This window comes from Manis pentadactyla, chromosome 2 (assembly GCF_030020395.1).
Source record: "Manis pentadactyla isolate mManPen7 chromosome 2, mManPen7.hap1, whole genome shotgun sequence".
Lineage (NCBI taxonomy): Eukaryota > Metazoa > Chordata > Mammalia > Pholidota > Manidae > Manis > Manis pentadactyla.
Window position 1 is genome coordinate 196118603 of NC_080020.1, and position 17974 is coordinate 196136576.

The 17974-nt window shown below is 42.3% G+C and overlaps 1 protein-coding gene across 3 annotated transcripts in view; it reads left to right on the forward strand.

The window, feature by feature from the left end:
* The first annotated feature begins 259 nt into the window (after positions 1 to 259).
* The window catches only part of LHCGR (luteinizing hormone/choriogonadotropin receptor), a 55743-nt gene continuing 38028 nt past the window's right edge, over positions 260 to 17974 (forward strand). For all 3 annotated transcript variants that reach the window (XR_008995850.1, XM_036925876.2, XM_036925875.2), the window contains exons 1-2: positions 260 to 495; positions 17552 to 17623. Coding sequence is in view for 2 of the 3 variants with exons in the window: in XM_036925876.2 (XP_036781771.2) it covers positions 353 to 495; positions 17552 to 17623 (215 nt within the window). In the remaining variant the exon portion in view is untranslated. The remainder of the gene's footprint in view (positions 496 to 17551; positions 17624 to 17974) is intronic.

Below are 17974 nucleotides of genomic sequence, written 5' to 3' on the forward strand. Positions count from 1 at the left end.
TCATAGAAGTTCAGGGACTCACTCAACTTCCCACTCAGTTACAGCTGAGCCAGGACGAGAATTCACAACTCCCCACCCCTTATCCTATCCAGAGCGTTCACCACACTATCTCCTATGAGGGTCACTTGCAGACGTAGCGGGCAGGGCAGCGGCAGCAGCAGAAAAGAGGGACGGGGTCACTGGCCGCTGCAAATACCCACCGCGGGCGCCCGCAGTCGGGCAGAGGCGAGCCCGCGCGGGAGCGAGTGGGAGCGCGTCAGGGGGCGGGGAGCGCGGCGGGGACGCGGGCCGCCGTGCGCCCCGTCCGCGGCCCGGGCCCCGCTGCGAGAGCTCGCGCTCTGGCTCGCCGGCCATGCGGCTCCCGGCGCTGCTGGCGCTCCTGCTCCTGCGGCCGCTGACACAGGCGCTGCGCGGGGGGCGCTGCCCCGAGCCGTGCAGCTGCCTGCCCCGCGGCGCCCTGCGCTGCCCCGGCCCGCGCGCCGGCCTCGCCAGACTGTGAGTACGGCGCCCCCGCCTGGGACCCTCGCTCGCTCCGGGACACCTAGCATCCCTACTCTTTGCTCCCCTTAATCTGGAAGCTTGGAGAAAACGCTTCGCCATATCGAACGCCACCACCTTCTGGGATAAGGAGAAACCAAAGCTTGGGACTCTTTGCCGTCGGTGCCCCGCACTTTGGTTTGGCCCTGCCCGCTGGCGCGCCCTCCAGCCCCTGGCAGCCCCACGCCCGCTCTTTCTCCCTACCTGGGGCTGAGGCAAGGGGCGTAGAACTGCCCAGAAGCCACAGGGAAGGCCTTACTCCCTGAGGCTGAGGGAAGGAAACACGTATGATGCACTCAGTCAGCGGCTCTCTGCCCAGAGAAGTCTTGCGTGGTCTTTGACGCATGCGCCCACCAGACTGGCGAAGGTTACTGTGAGCTCTGGCACCCTGTGGTCCTCTAGGAATGGGGTATTCAGGCTCCATGGCAAGGGGTGCACCGGGTCACTCACTGTGAACTGCTGGAGGGCTGCCTCCCACAACCAGTGCCCACCTACACCTTAGCATGTAGGCCACTGCTCCACCCCTGCCCCAGATGTACTTGCGTTCCCATCTAGATGTCTAATCAACGGAAGGCCTTGTGTCCCACCCCCCTGCAGACCAGCGCAGCTTCTGCAAGCACAGATGGTTAAGGGAATTGTATGGAGGGCGTTGTTTGCTGAAGTGATGGGGTGAAGAGGAAAAGGGGGCACTTAGTACCAGTGTATCAGAGTGTCACCAGGTCTCTTTTCTTGCATTTAGAGAAAGGTACCACATATTAAATGATTCTGTTTATATAAAATGTCCAGTTAGAAAGTAGAAGAGTAGTCAACAGGTTGGGGTGAAGGCCTGGTGGCTGCTAATGGGTGCTGCTTTTTGTGGTGATGAAATTATCTAAAATTAGATTGTGGTGATGGTTTCACAATCCCATGAACACATTAAAAACCATTGCACTGTACATGGTGAATTTTAAGGTATATGAATTTACATCTCAATAAAGCTGTTTAAAAAAAAAGAAAGAAAGAATACCATAAAAGTATCCAAAAGACATCAGGCTGGCTGAGGTCTTGGTTATGGTCTAACCATTAGAGGTGATAGAAGGTTATGTTCTTCTATGCGGTGGGAAGAAAGAGAGCTCCCCATTTCCCTGGGCCCCTACAGCCTGTCAGGAGCCCACTTCATGGAGGGAACTGCCCCTTCCTCCTGAGACTCTCCCCTGGAAGAGTTACTAGGCTTCAGGGAACATTTGCGGTTGACAGACACAGTTTAAAGGTTGAGGCGTTTATATTAATTAGTTTCCATTAATTATCTTGTCAGCTCAGTTCCCTGAATGTGAGGACAATGCTGATAGAATTGGTTTCAATCAAAAAAATCAGTGGAACCTGTCTTCCAAGTCCAAGCCTTTGTCCTTCCCTGACACGCCTCCCATCTTGATCTTATGAATGACTATGCCACTAACAGCCTTTCTCATTTGCCTGGAACTTAATATACAGATTACAAGAACCTGAGATCCAAAGAGATGGAATAACCTGCCCAAGACCCCACAGCTATTGAGTAGAAAAGATAGGACTTTATGTGTTGATTATCTTTTTATATTTGCTTGTCTCTGTAAGAAGATTACCAGCTTCATCAAAGTTGGCACTAAGTGGAGGTCTCCCTGGGGGAAGGCAGGAATGAATGAGCCAAGTCCCAACTTCTTTCAGATTCAGCTTTTCAACTGAGACCTCTCAGTAGTTCCTGCTGCCACCCCATGTTGGCCCCAGGAGAGTACCTCTTACCTGGAGAAGGCTTAAGTGAAAAGAGCAAAACAAAACAAATTGCCTCACTGCCCCACAGCACAGTTCAAAGAAGTCTAGAACCCCCTCAATAAGATTTTATAGGGCTGACTAGGTTTGGGGGTGGAGGTGGGAAGCAGGCACACTGTAAGTACTGTTCACATGCTGAAGCTGGCTAGTCTTACTCCCAGAAAGGAGCTAGATGTCTAGGTTGTGAAGCCCTTTGCTATTCCCACAGGGATTCTGAAGAATCTCTGATGACTCCTTTCATGGGCACTATCTTGGCATCCAGACCAGGAGTGTCCTCTCCTAGAGCTTTAGACCTCTTAGGTCAGCAAGCATGCTGACCCTCACAAGGGGATCACAAAGGGATTCCTGAGGATCAGATAACTAGAGATGATCTCATCCCAATCTACTGAATCAGAAACTCTGAGGATGTGGTCCAGCAACAAGCTCCCCAGGTGATTCTGAAGCACGCTTAAGTTTGAGAACCCCGGTATTGCTCTCCATGGATGATAAATCTTCTGGAAAGTAAGAAGTGTGTTTTAAACTTCCTTGTGCCATATACTTATCCCCTCCTCTCCACACAGACATACAGATACACATACCTGTTTATTGCAAAAGATAATTATGATCAAATTAAAACCCCAAACTCTGAGACATGTGGAAAAGAAACAAAACTGAGAAAAGTTTCATTTTGTTTTGTTTTGCTTGTCTTCAGAGAGGAATAGGAATCTATGGAGAAGAACAGACTAAAGATACAGGGGATGGAGAGGAATGGTATTTGATGGAGTAAGATCTCAGTAAGGGTGGGCAGAGATCATCAGTCTCAGATCATAAGGGTTAGTCTTAGAAAGAGGATACTTCTGAGTCCTGGAGGAAGAAGACAGATAGGTAAAGGTGTAACTTAACATTGAGGTGAAGGACAGTATAACTGAATGTGTTCATATTGAAATCCTTTTTTCTTGACAATAAATGAAATGGTAAGCAGTAACTGCAAGATAGAAAAATGCTATAAACAACAAGTTGTCAGGAGTTCATAAAGAGAAGAGAACTGAAATTATGAGATAAGGCTTCCCAGAAGAGGGAAAGAGGGATGTGGTCTTGCATTAAGTTATCCACAGGGTTTGATTCTGCAGAGAGATGGGAAGCACCCTCAATTCTGGGGATTGAAGGAGGCAAGTGCCACAGATCATCATCAGCCCCTCCATAATTCCTAGTTTATGTTTTAATCGTTTCATGCCATGGTGGTCCTGCCCTCTGAGACTTCCATCTGAAGTCTACTATTTGGTTTTAAAAGAAGAGAAAGGAATGTGGATTACAAATTTTTATCATTGACAAGGCTACTGCTTGCAAATTTTGAAAATGTCATTGTTCAATCATTCATATCTTTCTATCCCTTCCATATTTTATGAAAAATTTAGGTATTTAAAATATAAAATATGACACAAAATATAGCCTGCCATGTGCTTCCTTGTTTAAATGCAGGGTGTGTTGGGGGGGGGGGGTTTGGGGGAGAGTAAAAGAAAAAAAACTGATTTAAAAATTTTCCTTTTCCTTTTTTTATTAGTTCCAGACAACTGCAATGAGGGAGAAAGAAAAAATAATCTCACCTTACCCATGGTTATATAAAGATCTTTATCTCTATGACAACAGAAAGGTTGATCTGCTTGATATGGAAACAGCTTCTGAAAATCTGTTAGGAAGAAAATGCTAATAATAATAATGGCAATTTATTTTTGCATGTTGTGACTACTGAGCAGAGATTAAACTTTTAGACTTTATTGTTTAGACACAATTCAGAGACTCTGCAAGGATAAAATGTGCTGTTTCCATTAGTCTAATGTCACAGGAAGATGTTAGTCTCCTGACATCGTTCCTGAATGTCTTTCTCCTTCTCCCACCTGCAATGGAAATCAGGGTCCAGAACAGTGTTAAATGCTGTAGAGGGATTTACAGGTGGAGGGCATGGTCCTTGCCCTCGAGGAGCCCACAATCTAGGTGGAAACACACCTGTGGGACTGGTACAGGCAGGGAGAGAGTCAACAAAGCTCTAAGGAATTCAGGGTTTGAACCATGAAGGAGAGAAGGGAAGAAGAGTCCAAGTGGAAAAACTAGAGGTTAGAATAGGCTAGAGAGTCATGCTGAAAAGCAAAGAATAAAGTTGAATGAATTCCTCCCTTTTTATGCCTCTCCCAGACTCTTTTTTTTAAGGGAATTTTTTTAAGGGAAAATACAAAGTCATCAGAAATATCTGATTAAGTAATCCAGTGGGTTTTACAAAAAGAAAAATCACAGTATATAGTTATTTACCCGTAAACTTTCAAGGTCATCCTTGGACAGTTGATTACAAAGGCGTTAAGTAAAAATCATGATTTGGAGTCACTTAACCATGATGCTCTCCCTAATGTCCCCTCCCTCCCATACACAGTTCTTGCTTTGATACTTGGTACTTTTATTTTGCACATACCCCACTATAATGTAACTATCTGATGGGTGCCTCTTTTGTTAGACCAGGGTTTTTCAACCTCAGCACAATTGACTTTTGGGGCCAGAAAAATCATTTGTTGTAGAGTGATTTTGTACCCTCTAAGATGTTTAGTGTATCCCTGGCCTCTACCCACTAAGTGCCAAATTATGTCAATCAAAAATGTCTCTAGACATTTGCCAGATGCCTCCTAGAAGCCAAATTCCACCACCATCACCTCCTTGGTTTGGATTCATTGTGCTAAAGTAAGAACCACTTGAGGAGGTCTTCCTCAATTCAGGATTCCCAGAATGTCACAGATAGTATAATTAAAGTGTTATTGAGCTGCATGATAATCAAACTGAGTAGATACCTGAATACAAACAATGAGCCAATGCAAAAGGAAGCACATATGTTAGTTAGCATGTACCACATCTAAATGTCATTTAAAAAATCTCCATCCTAGAGAATGGGAAGGTGAGGAGATGCTAGGGGTAGTAGAGGCAGTTCTTTGTGTAATGTCAACATCCAGGTCCCAGATTTTGCAGACCCCCCACTCTGTGCTTTGAATGGGCCATAGCAAACATTATCAGTTTCAGAGAAGACTGGAAACTTACCTATATTAGTATATCCCATCCAGATTGTTTTAATTTTTGTTTATTTTTTAAACTCACTCATCAGAGAAAAATTGATCCCCAGCCCAGTGTCCATTAAAACAAAACAAAACCACCACCAAGGCGGCATGAATTGAGACCAATGGTTACCCAGTCCAGGATACCAGGTAAGCATCCACAGGGCAGAGAGAAGCCTACCAAGCTCTTGCAAGTAGGACAGCTTGGCCCTACCCTCAGCTTCCCTGCAACTGGGCCAGACCAAAAACATGTCAGAATTCTGAAAGCTTGCGTCTCACCTCCCAACCCAACCCCCTCCCCAAACAAAGCAAAGGCCCAAGGCAGTGGTTGATCTTGAACCTCAGTTCTAACTCAGCTCTCCTTGCAATAATTTAGGGCAATTCTTAAGCCTGGCTGTGCCTATAAATGGACTTCTTAGGGAAAGCTTTGCAAGGACCAGATTTTGTTCATATAAAAGTCATTCTTTCAGGGAAAGTGAATGGTGGATGCTAAAAAGCAAGCAACAAAGTTCCCAAAACCTCAGTGGAACTGTTGAGCCCAAAAGGTTCACACACAGATCCCTTTGGCACTGGACCCAGCTCCCCCCTTGCAGAGCAGTAATTCCTTGAGTTTTTTTTCTGCCCAATATTTTTATTCCTAAAGCAGTAATTCAGATTAATTTAGGGCTCTAGTTCTATGCCTTTATCTACCTCTTTTTCCCAAGCCCCTTAATTTGGCTTCTTTTCATGTCTTAAAAGGAGGCACAAAAGCTTTCTTTCTAAAATATAATCTCCCAGAGTAGCCGCACCAAAATTGTCATGGCCATATGAAACTCTGATCTTAAACATGGAATTTTAAGGCCAGTTGAGTCATGGTTGTGAAGAAAGGCCCTGCTGTTCACTTCTAGAGCTGGGAGGGCTGGCTCCATGGAGCATATGTATTCTGTTCTGGAAGCTCACCTTGGTGTGCAAAAATCAGATTTAATGCAGATTTTAGCAAATTTCTCCCCAGCTCTTTTTTTTTAAGAAGGACATTAAAATAATCCCACCCACCAGACAGGTGGGCTTTCTGACTTGTTGGGCAGCTTCTAGCAGTTTCTCCACATGGTTCTCATTTACACCCAGCTTCAGCCTTACTGGGAAATAGCACTTCCTCCCAGCCAGCAAACCATTCACAGCTGCTCTTTGCAGCCCTGAACCACAGCTCTGTAATGCCACCTAAACCAAATTCAGACAAGTCCAATTTATAACTAAAAATCAACTTCCAGAACAAAGGTTTTATCCCTTGCTGCTGTTAAATTTGTCCTTGACTCTGATGAAATGAGGTGACTCCTGGGTCCCTAATTCTACATCAGGAGCAGCCACACACAGCACTTCTGAGCCCACAGGGGTGGGAATGTGTTAGTGTGACAGGGTAGGGTTTAACACAGCCCCCAAATTACCTGAATTGATCAACAGGACAGAGCCCAGGCAGACCTGAGTTCTAGCACCAGGTCTCCTTTCCCTAATTGGCCCTGTGGGTTCAGGCTAGTGATAAAACCTCTGTGCTGTCTGTAAAAGGGGTGTGATGATTCCTGCTCCTGAATGGAGCTGACTGTGGTGAAAATAAATGAGATAGCAGAGCTAAAAGTACTTCGAAATAAAGGTTTCACATAACTACAAAGTATTATTGGAACTATCTGATGATGCTGAAACTAGAAAACCCACTGCCCATGTATGAGGTTGAACAGTAAATATCTATCATGCAAGGGGCAGGCTTGATGGAATAGTTTTATCCCTGGAAGTTGTTAATTGTAGAAAATGACCCATGAGGTCTACTAAGCCTGGAAGGTGAATAAGTTAGAATTCCAAAATAGCAGAGCTCATTATTTCCTGAAGTCTGATATGCTGGTCTTTTCAGCCCAGGCTGAGCTGCTTCTCAAACATGCCACCTAACATCTGATCACAGGCTGTCTTCTAGTGTTCAATTACGTCAGTCCTATCTGCTCAGCTAAAGCACCCAAGCCTATTCTGAGTCCTTTCTTTCCCCATTCCACATCCCTAAGCGTCAGGCTGGGTACATAGAAAACCTTCAGGCCAGACTTGCTGACCGTTTAGGAACTATGTACTGAAATGTACAGGACAACATGCAAGATCCATTGACATGCCCCTGTTCCCCAAGAGTTTACTCTCTTCTGGCCACAAGAGAGAGAGAACTAGTTCTTAGATGACCACAGACAAGTGCAGGATATATAAAAGCCAGATGAAGGTTACAAAGTCTGGTAAGAGTTCAGAGGAGGGAGCCATCCCTTTTAGCCAGAATAACAAAGAAACCTTGGTGAAAGTATCATTTGGGCTGAAGTTTTTTAAGCCTCACTCTCTACAAGGGCAGCCAGGCTAACATGGTTATCCCAGAAGCTCAGTCCTGGTCTTGACACTAAATTACAGAGGCCACAGGGAATCACCATCCAAAGCCTTCTAGTCTCTAATTGACCACAGCACATGCTCCATCTGTTATGAATCATCAAACAGTGGATTGCTTCCCCCTGAAAACCTTGCATGGGGCTCTGAATAAGGCTTTTCTCATTTGCAAGCACAAGAAATCAACTCTGACAAATTTAACCACAAGAGGTTAACTTAGAAGAATAAAGAGGTAGGAGGATATGGGCAAGATCAGAGAGAATTTAGCATTTTAGCAGCAAGAGGTCAGGGAGCTTCTCTTTAGATTCCACCTTTACAATGAATCAGCTCCAAACACTCCTGTTTGACTATTACAAGTTTTAAATCTCCAAAGAGAGAATCTGATTGCCTCATACCCCACCCTGAAGCAGGAACATGGAGCCCAGTCAATGAGATGCTTCTACTCTGATGCAACCCAGCAATGACTTCCTTCCAGAAAAGACTTCTTTTTTTTTTAAGCCAGGAAACCATACAAATTGGTGTCTGAATTACTGAAAAGTGAAGGTATATGTGCCAATACTTTCAGGCACTCAAACCCATCCTCAGAAGAACTAAAAGTATGTGGTATATCGACTGCAACCAGGTTTTTACAGACTCACTAAAAAAAGAAAAAAAGTTTTTAAGTGTCTGGAAAGAGAAGCTTGTAGAGAAAGAGCTCCCTGAAGCATTTGTGCAGTGTCACTGCCCTGACAACATAATATGCTCTACTTCTAAAATATATTCTTGAGAAATCATTACAGATGATGCAGACATTCCCCAGGGAGAATTCAACATGTATTTTTATTTACCAGAGTTTTTCTTGTCATGTTATATTATTGCTAGAAGAATTCTAGTTTAGGGGGTAAAGATTGGGTCATTTTGCTTTGTGTCCCTAGAAAACATTAAATGGGTTTTGAATAAAGGCTTAGAAGTGTTTACTTTTTTCCTCTGAGGCTTTATGTTTTTTTATTTAGTTATTGCACAAATGACTTGGAAAATCCATTATCCAAGGAATCTTCTTGAAAATCTTGGTTCACGTTATAATTCATATACTCGCAGTTTCTTGGGTGCTCTGGAAAGGCTGTCTTGGAGAAGAGTCACTCAAATCGCACTTTCCAGGGAGAGTTCCAACAGACTGAACTTTTCCAAATCAGTGAGCAAATGAGAACTCTGCAGAGTAGCTCCCTAGAGTTGAAATATTTAATGCAAGTTTGTTATCATTTCTTTAAAAGGCTATCAGGTGGGGCCTATAAGAGATACCTGAGCCCAAAGGCAAAGTACCAAGTAGAAGTGTTTTCCCTCCCTCTCAGTTGTTCTGTGTATAATCAGCAGAGAGTCAGGACTCAGGGACAAGTTACAGGCATTTTATAGACTTGAGAGTGACCCATGACAAATAGGATTATGAGTCCATTCCAAAGTACTGAGCCCACCCTGTCCCATCCCCTAACCTCCTGCCCCAAATAAGAAAGTAGTTGTCACCAGGCATAGCTCAGGTAGCTTGAGTCCTTCACAGTAAGCAGCTAAGAATTAAAAGTCCTTACTGAGCTCTTATGCTATATTGGTATTATATAAACATTTTCTTATTTAATCTCAAAAATCCCTGGGGTAGTGACTTTCATCATCGATTTATAGATGTGGAATGAAGCTATGACTGGAACCCAGGCAGTCTGGCTCTAGAGTCTGTACTCTTCGCTATGCCACTGTCCTGCTTCCAGAGAGAAAGCACCTGTGATTGGTGGTGAAGACACATTCCATGAAGTCCACAGCACCTGAGACAGAGGTTTTTAACCAAGGGTAGAATGTGCCCAGCAGACTGAAGTGAATGAAAGCAGGAAAGTATGGAGCAAGTTCAGGAAATACAATAGTCTGATTCGTCCAGGTAGGGAGGCACTATCTAGTAGAAATATGTTGGTCACATGTAATTTTAATTTTCTAATAGCCACATTTTTTTAAAGTTTTTAAAAGGTCAAATTAATTTTAATAAACTTTTTAATTTAATCTAAATGTACAAAATATTATTTCAACATATAATCAATATAAAATTTATTGAGATACTTTACATCTTTTTTCTTGCCAAGCCTTTGACATCTGGTACGTATTTTACACTTACAATGCATCTCAGCTTGGACTGGCCATATTTCAAGCACTGAGTGGCCACATGTGCCTAGTGGCTGACTTACTGGACAGCACAGGTTTAGTGTACTGGTTATGTCAGGGGAATGGTGGGTGAATAGTGGCAAATGAAGTTTGAGCCTTTATTTGGAGGGCCTTGAGGGCAAGGCTGAGACATTTTTAGACAAGCAGACAGGCCAAGGGAAGGCAAAGAAGATACCTGAGTATGAGAGTGACCTAGACTTGGCAGGAGAAACCTAGCATGGGGTGAGGGGAAACCAATTCAGTGGCTATTAAAGAGTTAAGATGGAGAAAAGAATGGCCAAGAAGAGTGGCAGTGGAAAAGGAATAAAGGGGCTTGGAGCAAGAGACAGTGTTTAGGCAGAATCTACCAGGGGCTGGGTGTGTTCAGTGAAGGAACAGAGGAAACATTCATACAGGGCACCTGGCACATTCTCCAATAATAGTGCAGGAAAACCCTGCATAATCACTAGTACTGAGGAGTACAGAGGAGAGAGAAAACCACTCTGCTAGGCTCAGATGCTTCATGGACAAACTGGAGTTTGAGCTGTGTCTTTGAAGTCAAATTCTGTGAGCACATGCCTTCAAAAAGCTGATGGCTCTGTTAGAAACCTAGGTTTTCACATGCTAATCAGGGGCCTGTGTAGCAGGTGTGTCAACAAACCCCTAAAGGAACAGTGCTGATGTCATTTGATTAGTGAAGAACACAGCACTGGACTAGGAATGGAGTGACTTATGTTCTAGCTGAGATCTGCCCCTGAATTTCCATGTGGTTTCAGGGAAGTCATTTCACATTTCTAACTTAAGATTCTTCATCTGTAAAATAAGGAGTTGGACCAAACCACTTGTAAGCAGCCCTTTCACTCTGATTCCTTCAGGCAATACAGTAAGTGCCTAAAGGAGTGGTCAGACAATAACAAAACCACCTGATGTACTTGTGAGGAGTGTTCCTATTTTTTCTGATGTGCATCTATGCTGACTTGACATTTTGGTTACCACCTCCACCTCAGCTCCCTCCAGGCGAGTGCTGAAGAACAAGAGGCCAATACATGAAGACGTACCCAGTAATGAAGTTACTAAAGAGATCAATACATTTGAAACCACAAAGATTTAAAATCATCTGGCAAGGGGAAAGCCACTTTGATTTCAATTCCAAGAGGTTTATTATAATTACTGAGCAGCTTTGAAAAGAACACAGAAATTCTTAAGTATCTGTTCAATGTAGAACAAGGTATTATGTAATAAATAAAAACATTAACATTCTCTTGAATTTAAATAAATTCAAAAGAAAGTTTTGACCATCTCTGATTTCTGTTTTTCCCTCCCTCTGATTTTGAAGTGTTTTAAAATTCGGGGGTATATAGCTCTAACAACAAACTAATTGTCTGTGAAAGATGGATGGATGTTCATAGCTTTCTTAAATCAATAATATAGATGGTTTTCCTAAACAATTAGAGGGAAGTGAATAAAAGTATTTCATTGATACCGTGTGTCAACTACCCTTCAATAAAAAATAATTATCTAAAAAAAAAGTATTTCATTGCTGCTGTGCTGGGCAGGAAGTAAAGGCTACAGCAAAGTGACCGAAGACCCCGCCCAGGCTTTGGGGACTTCAGACTGATGCTGGACTGCTTTCCTGGCCCTTGTCTCTTTCTAGCTGCACTCAGCCTATGGGCTTCAAAAGGCGGTCCTGCCCCGGGAACCATTACGCACTCCAAGCTCTTAAAATCCAAGGCGAGGTGGGAAACCTACAGTTGTGACTGGCTGTATGCAATACCTGTCTTTAAAAGGAGAGAGTGTGTCAACTGAAGCACATTTCCCAGTTAACTAGGTAGTTTGCTATTTAAAGGAATCTTTCATAGAATCCTCTATAGAACAAAGAGCCCTCTGATGATGCAAATGCCTCCCAGTTGACAGGTTTTTATAAGCGCAGATTTCCAAATTTTGGATTTCTTTGAAAGAGGCACAGTGCTCTCCTGCCTCTGAAACTCCCCAGCTAAGATTATTTTGAGGGTTCATTAACAAGACAATGAACTAGATGAACTGGCTCCTTCCAAGGTCATCTGCATTATTAAACTCAGAATAAAAAGCAGGGCCCAGGCTCTACCCTTCAGTACTGAGACAGTACAAATAATTAGGGAGGACCTGATAATGTGGCACCATCCTCTTCAAGGTGATTAGGTTTATCTGAATGCTATTTACTTATCTATAGATTGTCCCATTTCTGAGCTCTGACACAAGATGTAGAGTGGCTTGACAATTGGGGTTGACTGGGAAGGGGAGTGAGTCAGGGGGCTGAGGTGAAAGAGTTAATGGAAAGAGGTGGGATGGACCTTCAGAGTATCCCATCTTGAGGCACAGGAGCAGGGTCTTTATTCTGTGCATTGACCAGTCATTGGATGTTGGCTGCCCAGGAGAGAAGACATGATCTTGGGTGACAATCTTATGTTGAGGCAATCTTATGTTGAGGGTAATTCCAGGAAAGCAACTCAGCTGAGAGGTTCAGCTGCCCTCTCTCTCAGGAGCTGGCAGATAAGCGCCTCAGTTCTAATGTGTGATTTTGGCAGCTCACACAGCATCCACTACAGGAACTAACCCAACTGTACTGGGCAACCCCAGCACAGGGTCCCCATTCCCGCCAGCAGCCCAGTCTGAAAGTCAGAACCCAGCAGTGATAGATACTAGGGTGATCCTAACCGACAGCAACTAGGAACTGTTCTGGATCAGCAGTGTCTTCTAAGAGACAGAGATACAGAGATCAAGATCTGGTGATTGAGAAGAAGGGAAGGCAGGGGCATCATTCCCAGATGACTCTGGGAAGACCAGGCAGGTTACAGGATAAGGAATCAAGGCAAAAACAAGCACCAGCATCAGCTTGGTATGAGCAAATGTAATTCAAGGCAGTGCAGCTGCACTCATGCCTCCAAATATTGTTGGATTTAGTGTAGACAATGAAGAAAGACATAGGATTTCACCTGAGTAAGTTCATCTAGCTCACTGGTTTGTTCATGAACCTTCAAATAATGTTTAAGATTAGAGACCGCTTCCATGTCAACTTTAACCAATAACTGGAAGGTTTGGGACTTGCCGACAGGATTAATGAGAAGCCTTTGTCATCAAACCTAAGTATTTGTTTTAAAGGCACTTGGGCAAGGTGGGATTTGGCCATTATCCAGTGTAACCTGGGTTGTATCATCCATTCATTTAAAAACCAAAGTTTAAAATTGTAAAAAGGATGGTCAAAAGTAATAAATACAAGTAGCTGAGGGCTCCACACCATATACATCCAAAGCCGTCTCACTTGCTCTTCAGGAGGCACAGAGAACTCTCAGTCCTGCCAGTCTAACCTGCATTCGCCCAGAATCCCTGGTTCATGACACACATTTGAGGTGAATAGTTTGGGGGTGTCAGACTCTTCATCTGAGACAGAAAAAGCTCTGCCCACCCCTTTCATTTTGCTTTGCTTTATGAATAGCTTTCATTCCATTTTTTGACCCTGGACTGCAGAGCTGCTGAACTGTCCTTGCCTTTGGCCTTTTTTCCCCAGTTATCCTTGGCTTCTGCTCTTTATCAAACAGTATTAACTCGATCTTTCCCCAAGAGTTCCTGAAGTTCACAAAATTCTTGGGGTACATGTAGGCCTAACTTCAAAAAGAGAAAGGAAGAATAGGAGGAAGGAGGGAAGGAAGGGAAGGTGGGGGAGGGGTACTCAAAACACCAAAATGAACATTTTTTCTTTTCCATTTGTCTCTCAGGTACAGAGGATCAAATTGATCATACTTCTTCATTCAAGGAACATTAGCATTGGTCCATTCAAAGTCTCTCTCTGTTTTTAGTTATTTATTCTCTCTCTTTCCCTTACTTCCTTTCAACTCACCAAAGGCAATCATCCTAATGTATATTTATGTTTTATTTTAAAATGTCTAACATTTGGTGTGTATATATTCTAATTCTATAAGTAATATTTTACATATATCATTAATTTCTCATTTTTCTCAGCACCATGATTCTAAGATCCACGCATACTGCTCTGGTGTGCCTTTAGACTCTTGCTTCTACCTGTTTACCTATTACTTAGGGATGCACTATCCACCCTTTACCATTCCTTCACTCAGTAGTAGACACCCAGGTTGCCTGATGCCACAATGCTGTGAAGAAAATTCTTGTATAGGTTCCCTTAAGTATCAATGTGAGAATTTCTTTGGACTGCATACAGGAGTAGAATTGCAGGACTATTGAGACAATTGTTCACATTGCTAAAAGTTTTATGACTTCATGGAAATAATCACAGAAGCATTCATTCATCAGGGAAGGGAGCCTCTTCAAAGGGAGTACATGCGAATGGTTATTAACAAATCACAAGCCACATAGACAAACATTTAAATACAGGAGGCAGATACTTGAATGCTTAGAAACTGCTGCCTGTTGAAGGCAAAGCAGAAATGAAGACATGGCATGTCAAAAATAAAAATATAAGTCAGTGGGAAAAATAGTTTTTAGATTCATAGAACCACACTCTCCACATCACTTTATGAAAATATATCTGTTCTGAAAAGCTTGATGCACCTGCCTAACCCTACTTCTCTCCCCATTTTCTGGCCCCCAGGCCTTCTTCTTGCTCCAGCCACATCCACAAAGCTATCTGCTAGTCTCCCAATGGCTCTTACATGATGGGAACTCTATTTTTTACCTCCATCACTGCTCCTTTTCCTGCTCGGCAGCATCAACATCAACTCTGAAAAATTTCGTCTTGCACTAGGGCTGTTCTGTAGTCACTGGGGTCGACCAGTGCATGATCTACAGCTTCTCTCACTTTTGTCCAACCTTTGCTCCTCATCTCTCATCCCTACATCAATCAAAGCTCAGGCAACCTCCCTGGTCAAATCTGAGCCAGAGTGCTCTACTGCGAACCATACTGTACTCCTTTTTGGAGGAAGAGGCTGCCTGTTGAGTAGCTCCAGCTTCTGGGCTCCATTTGCATGAATAAACACCTCTGAAGAATTCAGCTAAAGCTTTTATGTAAACACTCTCCAAAATATGTTCTTCACTGCATTATCCCCAGCAATAAAGATTCTGGAATCAGAATTTGGCTGTCAGTTTTATTGATGTTGCATGAGGTACAGTAGAATATAGCTTTCCTTCTGGAAATTTATTGACTTGGCAGTGCAGAGAGCAATAAAACTGTGTTTTTAATCAGAAAGCCAAGCAGACATGATTCCAGAAGAAATATAGGAAGCAAACATGCCATCGTAAGATTTCTGCCCCCCACTGTCCCTGTTCTTCTCAGATGCCCTGTTAAATAAGTTTGGGTATTGAACGATGTGTTTGGTGTACTGCCTTCAGGATATAAAATCAGAGAACCGAGTTTAGATTACTTCCTCTAGGTTATACCATCTCTAAGAGACTGTTGAGTAAAAGCATTTTTCTGAAATGAAATTTCTTTGCATTAGTCCCTAGAGAGGAAATGCTGGTAAGCTGCTTTGCAGGAGGAATAGCAAGAGTGAGCCTGCCTCCTCTCAGGAGAAGCAAAGTTACAATACTTATCCCTCCACCTTGCTCACTGAGAGAGAGAAGACTACCTGGGTATAATATCAGAAGGAAATGAAATCACTGTCTCTAAGAGATATTTGCATCCCATGTTCATTGCAGCATTATTCAAATAACCAAGATATGGAAGCAACCTAAATGGATTAATAGGTAAAGAAAATATGGTATACACACACACACACACACACACACACACACACACACACACACTCAGAATATTTTTCAGCCATAAAAAAGAAGGAAATCTTGCCATTTGTGACAGGATAGATGAACTTATAAGGCAGTATGCTAAGAGAAATAAGCCACACAGAGAAAGACAATACTGTGTGGTATCACTTATATGTGGAATCTAAAAAAGAAAGAAGAAAAAACAGATTTCATAGAAACAAAAAATAGAATGGTGGTTGCCAGTGTAAGGCAGGGTAGAGGGAATAGGGAGATGTAGGTCAAAGAGTACAAATTTTCAGTTATAAAAAAAGCAGGTTCTGAATCTCTGATGCATAGCATGGTGACTATAGTTACTATGATATTGAATACTTGAAAGTTGCTGAGAGTAGATTTTAAGCATTCTCACTACAAAAATAAAATTAACTATGTGAGGTGACAGATGTGTTAATTATCTTGATCTTTTAATCATTCCACAAAGTATGCATATATCAAATAATCACATTGTACACTTCAAATAAATACAGTCATATTTGTCAATTATTCCCCAATAAAGCTGAGTGGGTTAGGAATCACTTACTTTGGCCCACTATTACACAGTGGAAAGAACATTTGGGCTTAGTCTGCTTATCCAGTGTCACCTGTTCAGGTTACTTAATTTCTTCATGATCAATTTCTTCTGCTATCAAGGGAAATACCCACATCACATCACTGTTGAGTGTATAAAACAAGGTTGTAGTTGGGTGTGCATAACCCACACAGCATCTTATACCAGTAAGACAGGTCTGTAAGACATGTCATTGATTCAAATCTGTTCTTCATGGAGGAGGTGCTCTTTCCTAGCAGCTGAGTGAGTCTCTACTGCATAGACACATGAAAAGCAAAGCAGATCTCCCATCTATGTTCTCATAGTCCTGGTATTCACTTCTAACCTAAGATATCCTGAACCACTCCCCTCTTCTCTGCCAGTTGCTGGGTCAAAACCTTGAAACATCACAGATACTTGACAACTGCTGGTTGAACATTCATCCCTGCCTTCTAGATAATCTCTCCTGAGTTACCTTAACCCCAGGTTCCTTTAGCACTCATACAACATTCTGTTCTGATTTTGCTATGGTTGCATTAAAGCTCTATTCTCAAACTTTATATAATACATAACTTTGATCTCAATTCAAGACACTTAGATCATTCCTCTGGATTTAAGGGAGTGCCTGAAGGAGATGCTTTACAGATGTTCAGAAATGGCATGAGATGCCCATGTGATTTAACTGTAGGAGCAAAGTGATCTGATTGGGATAATATTGAAATCGCCTGCCTGGGGAATATAGTATAGATCAAAATAGGAGCAAGATCTTAATAAATCTTCCCTTCTCTGCCTGCCTGGCTTCCAATTGTATTTTCACCATTCAATTCTCTTCTTTAACCAAAATAGTTTCTTTTCCATCTTCTCACAACCAAGCCTATGGGGCTACTCTAGAACTATTCATTAACTATTTACTTGGTGCCAAGCCCTGTCCTTTACACAAGTTATCTTGATTAATCATCACAACAACATTGTGAAATAGGAATTATTCCAATTTTATAGAAGAAGAAACTGAAGCAGAGATATCATATCTCAGGGTCACCAGCAAAGAAGTGGGAGAGTAGGGAGGCAGAGAGAACCAGGTGTGTCTGATTCCAAAGTTCAGGATCTTAACTACAAAATTACAAACTCTTTGATAAAGAACAAGAATGAGTCATGGCATGTCTCTTTATTGCTACAAGATAGGATTCTTAACCTAATCCAGTTATTGGAACTCTGTAGTCACACACACATACACACACACACACACACACACACACACACACACACTTAATTCATGAATTTAAAAAGCACCCACTCTTATATCTTAAATTCTTAGTTTTCCTTTTTTCTTTTCTAGATCACTCACCTATCTCCCTATTAAAGTAATCCCATCTCAAGCTTTCAGAGGACTTAATGAGATCGTAAAAATGTAAGTAAGATACTGCATATCAAAAGAAATTCATAATTGGAATAATAAAATTTCTTCTAAGAAAAAACATAGTTAAAAGGGAATCATTTTTTTTTCTAGGAGAGAAACTGTGTTTAGGAAACCTTGGTATTTTTATCTTTACAATACAAATAATAACTAGAGACCTTTGAAGAAAGGTATGATTTTTCAAGAGTCATTAAAATCCAGATAATTAACCTTGCTTCAATGAACTGAATGCATTTTGATAAGTGATGATAAACTTCTCCAGTAGAAAAGAAAATAGGTTCCAATCATAAAAATTCTGCTAAAGTAGCTATTCCCTTGTGTCACATTTTTAGATAACACCCACAC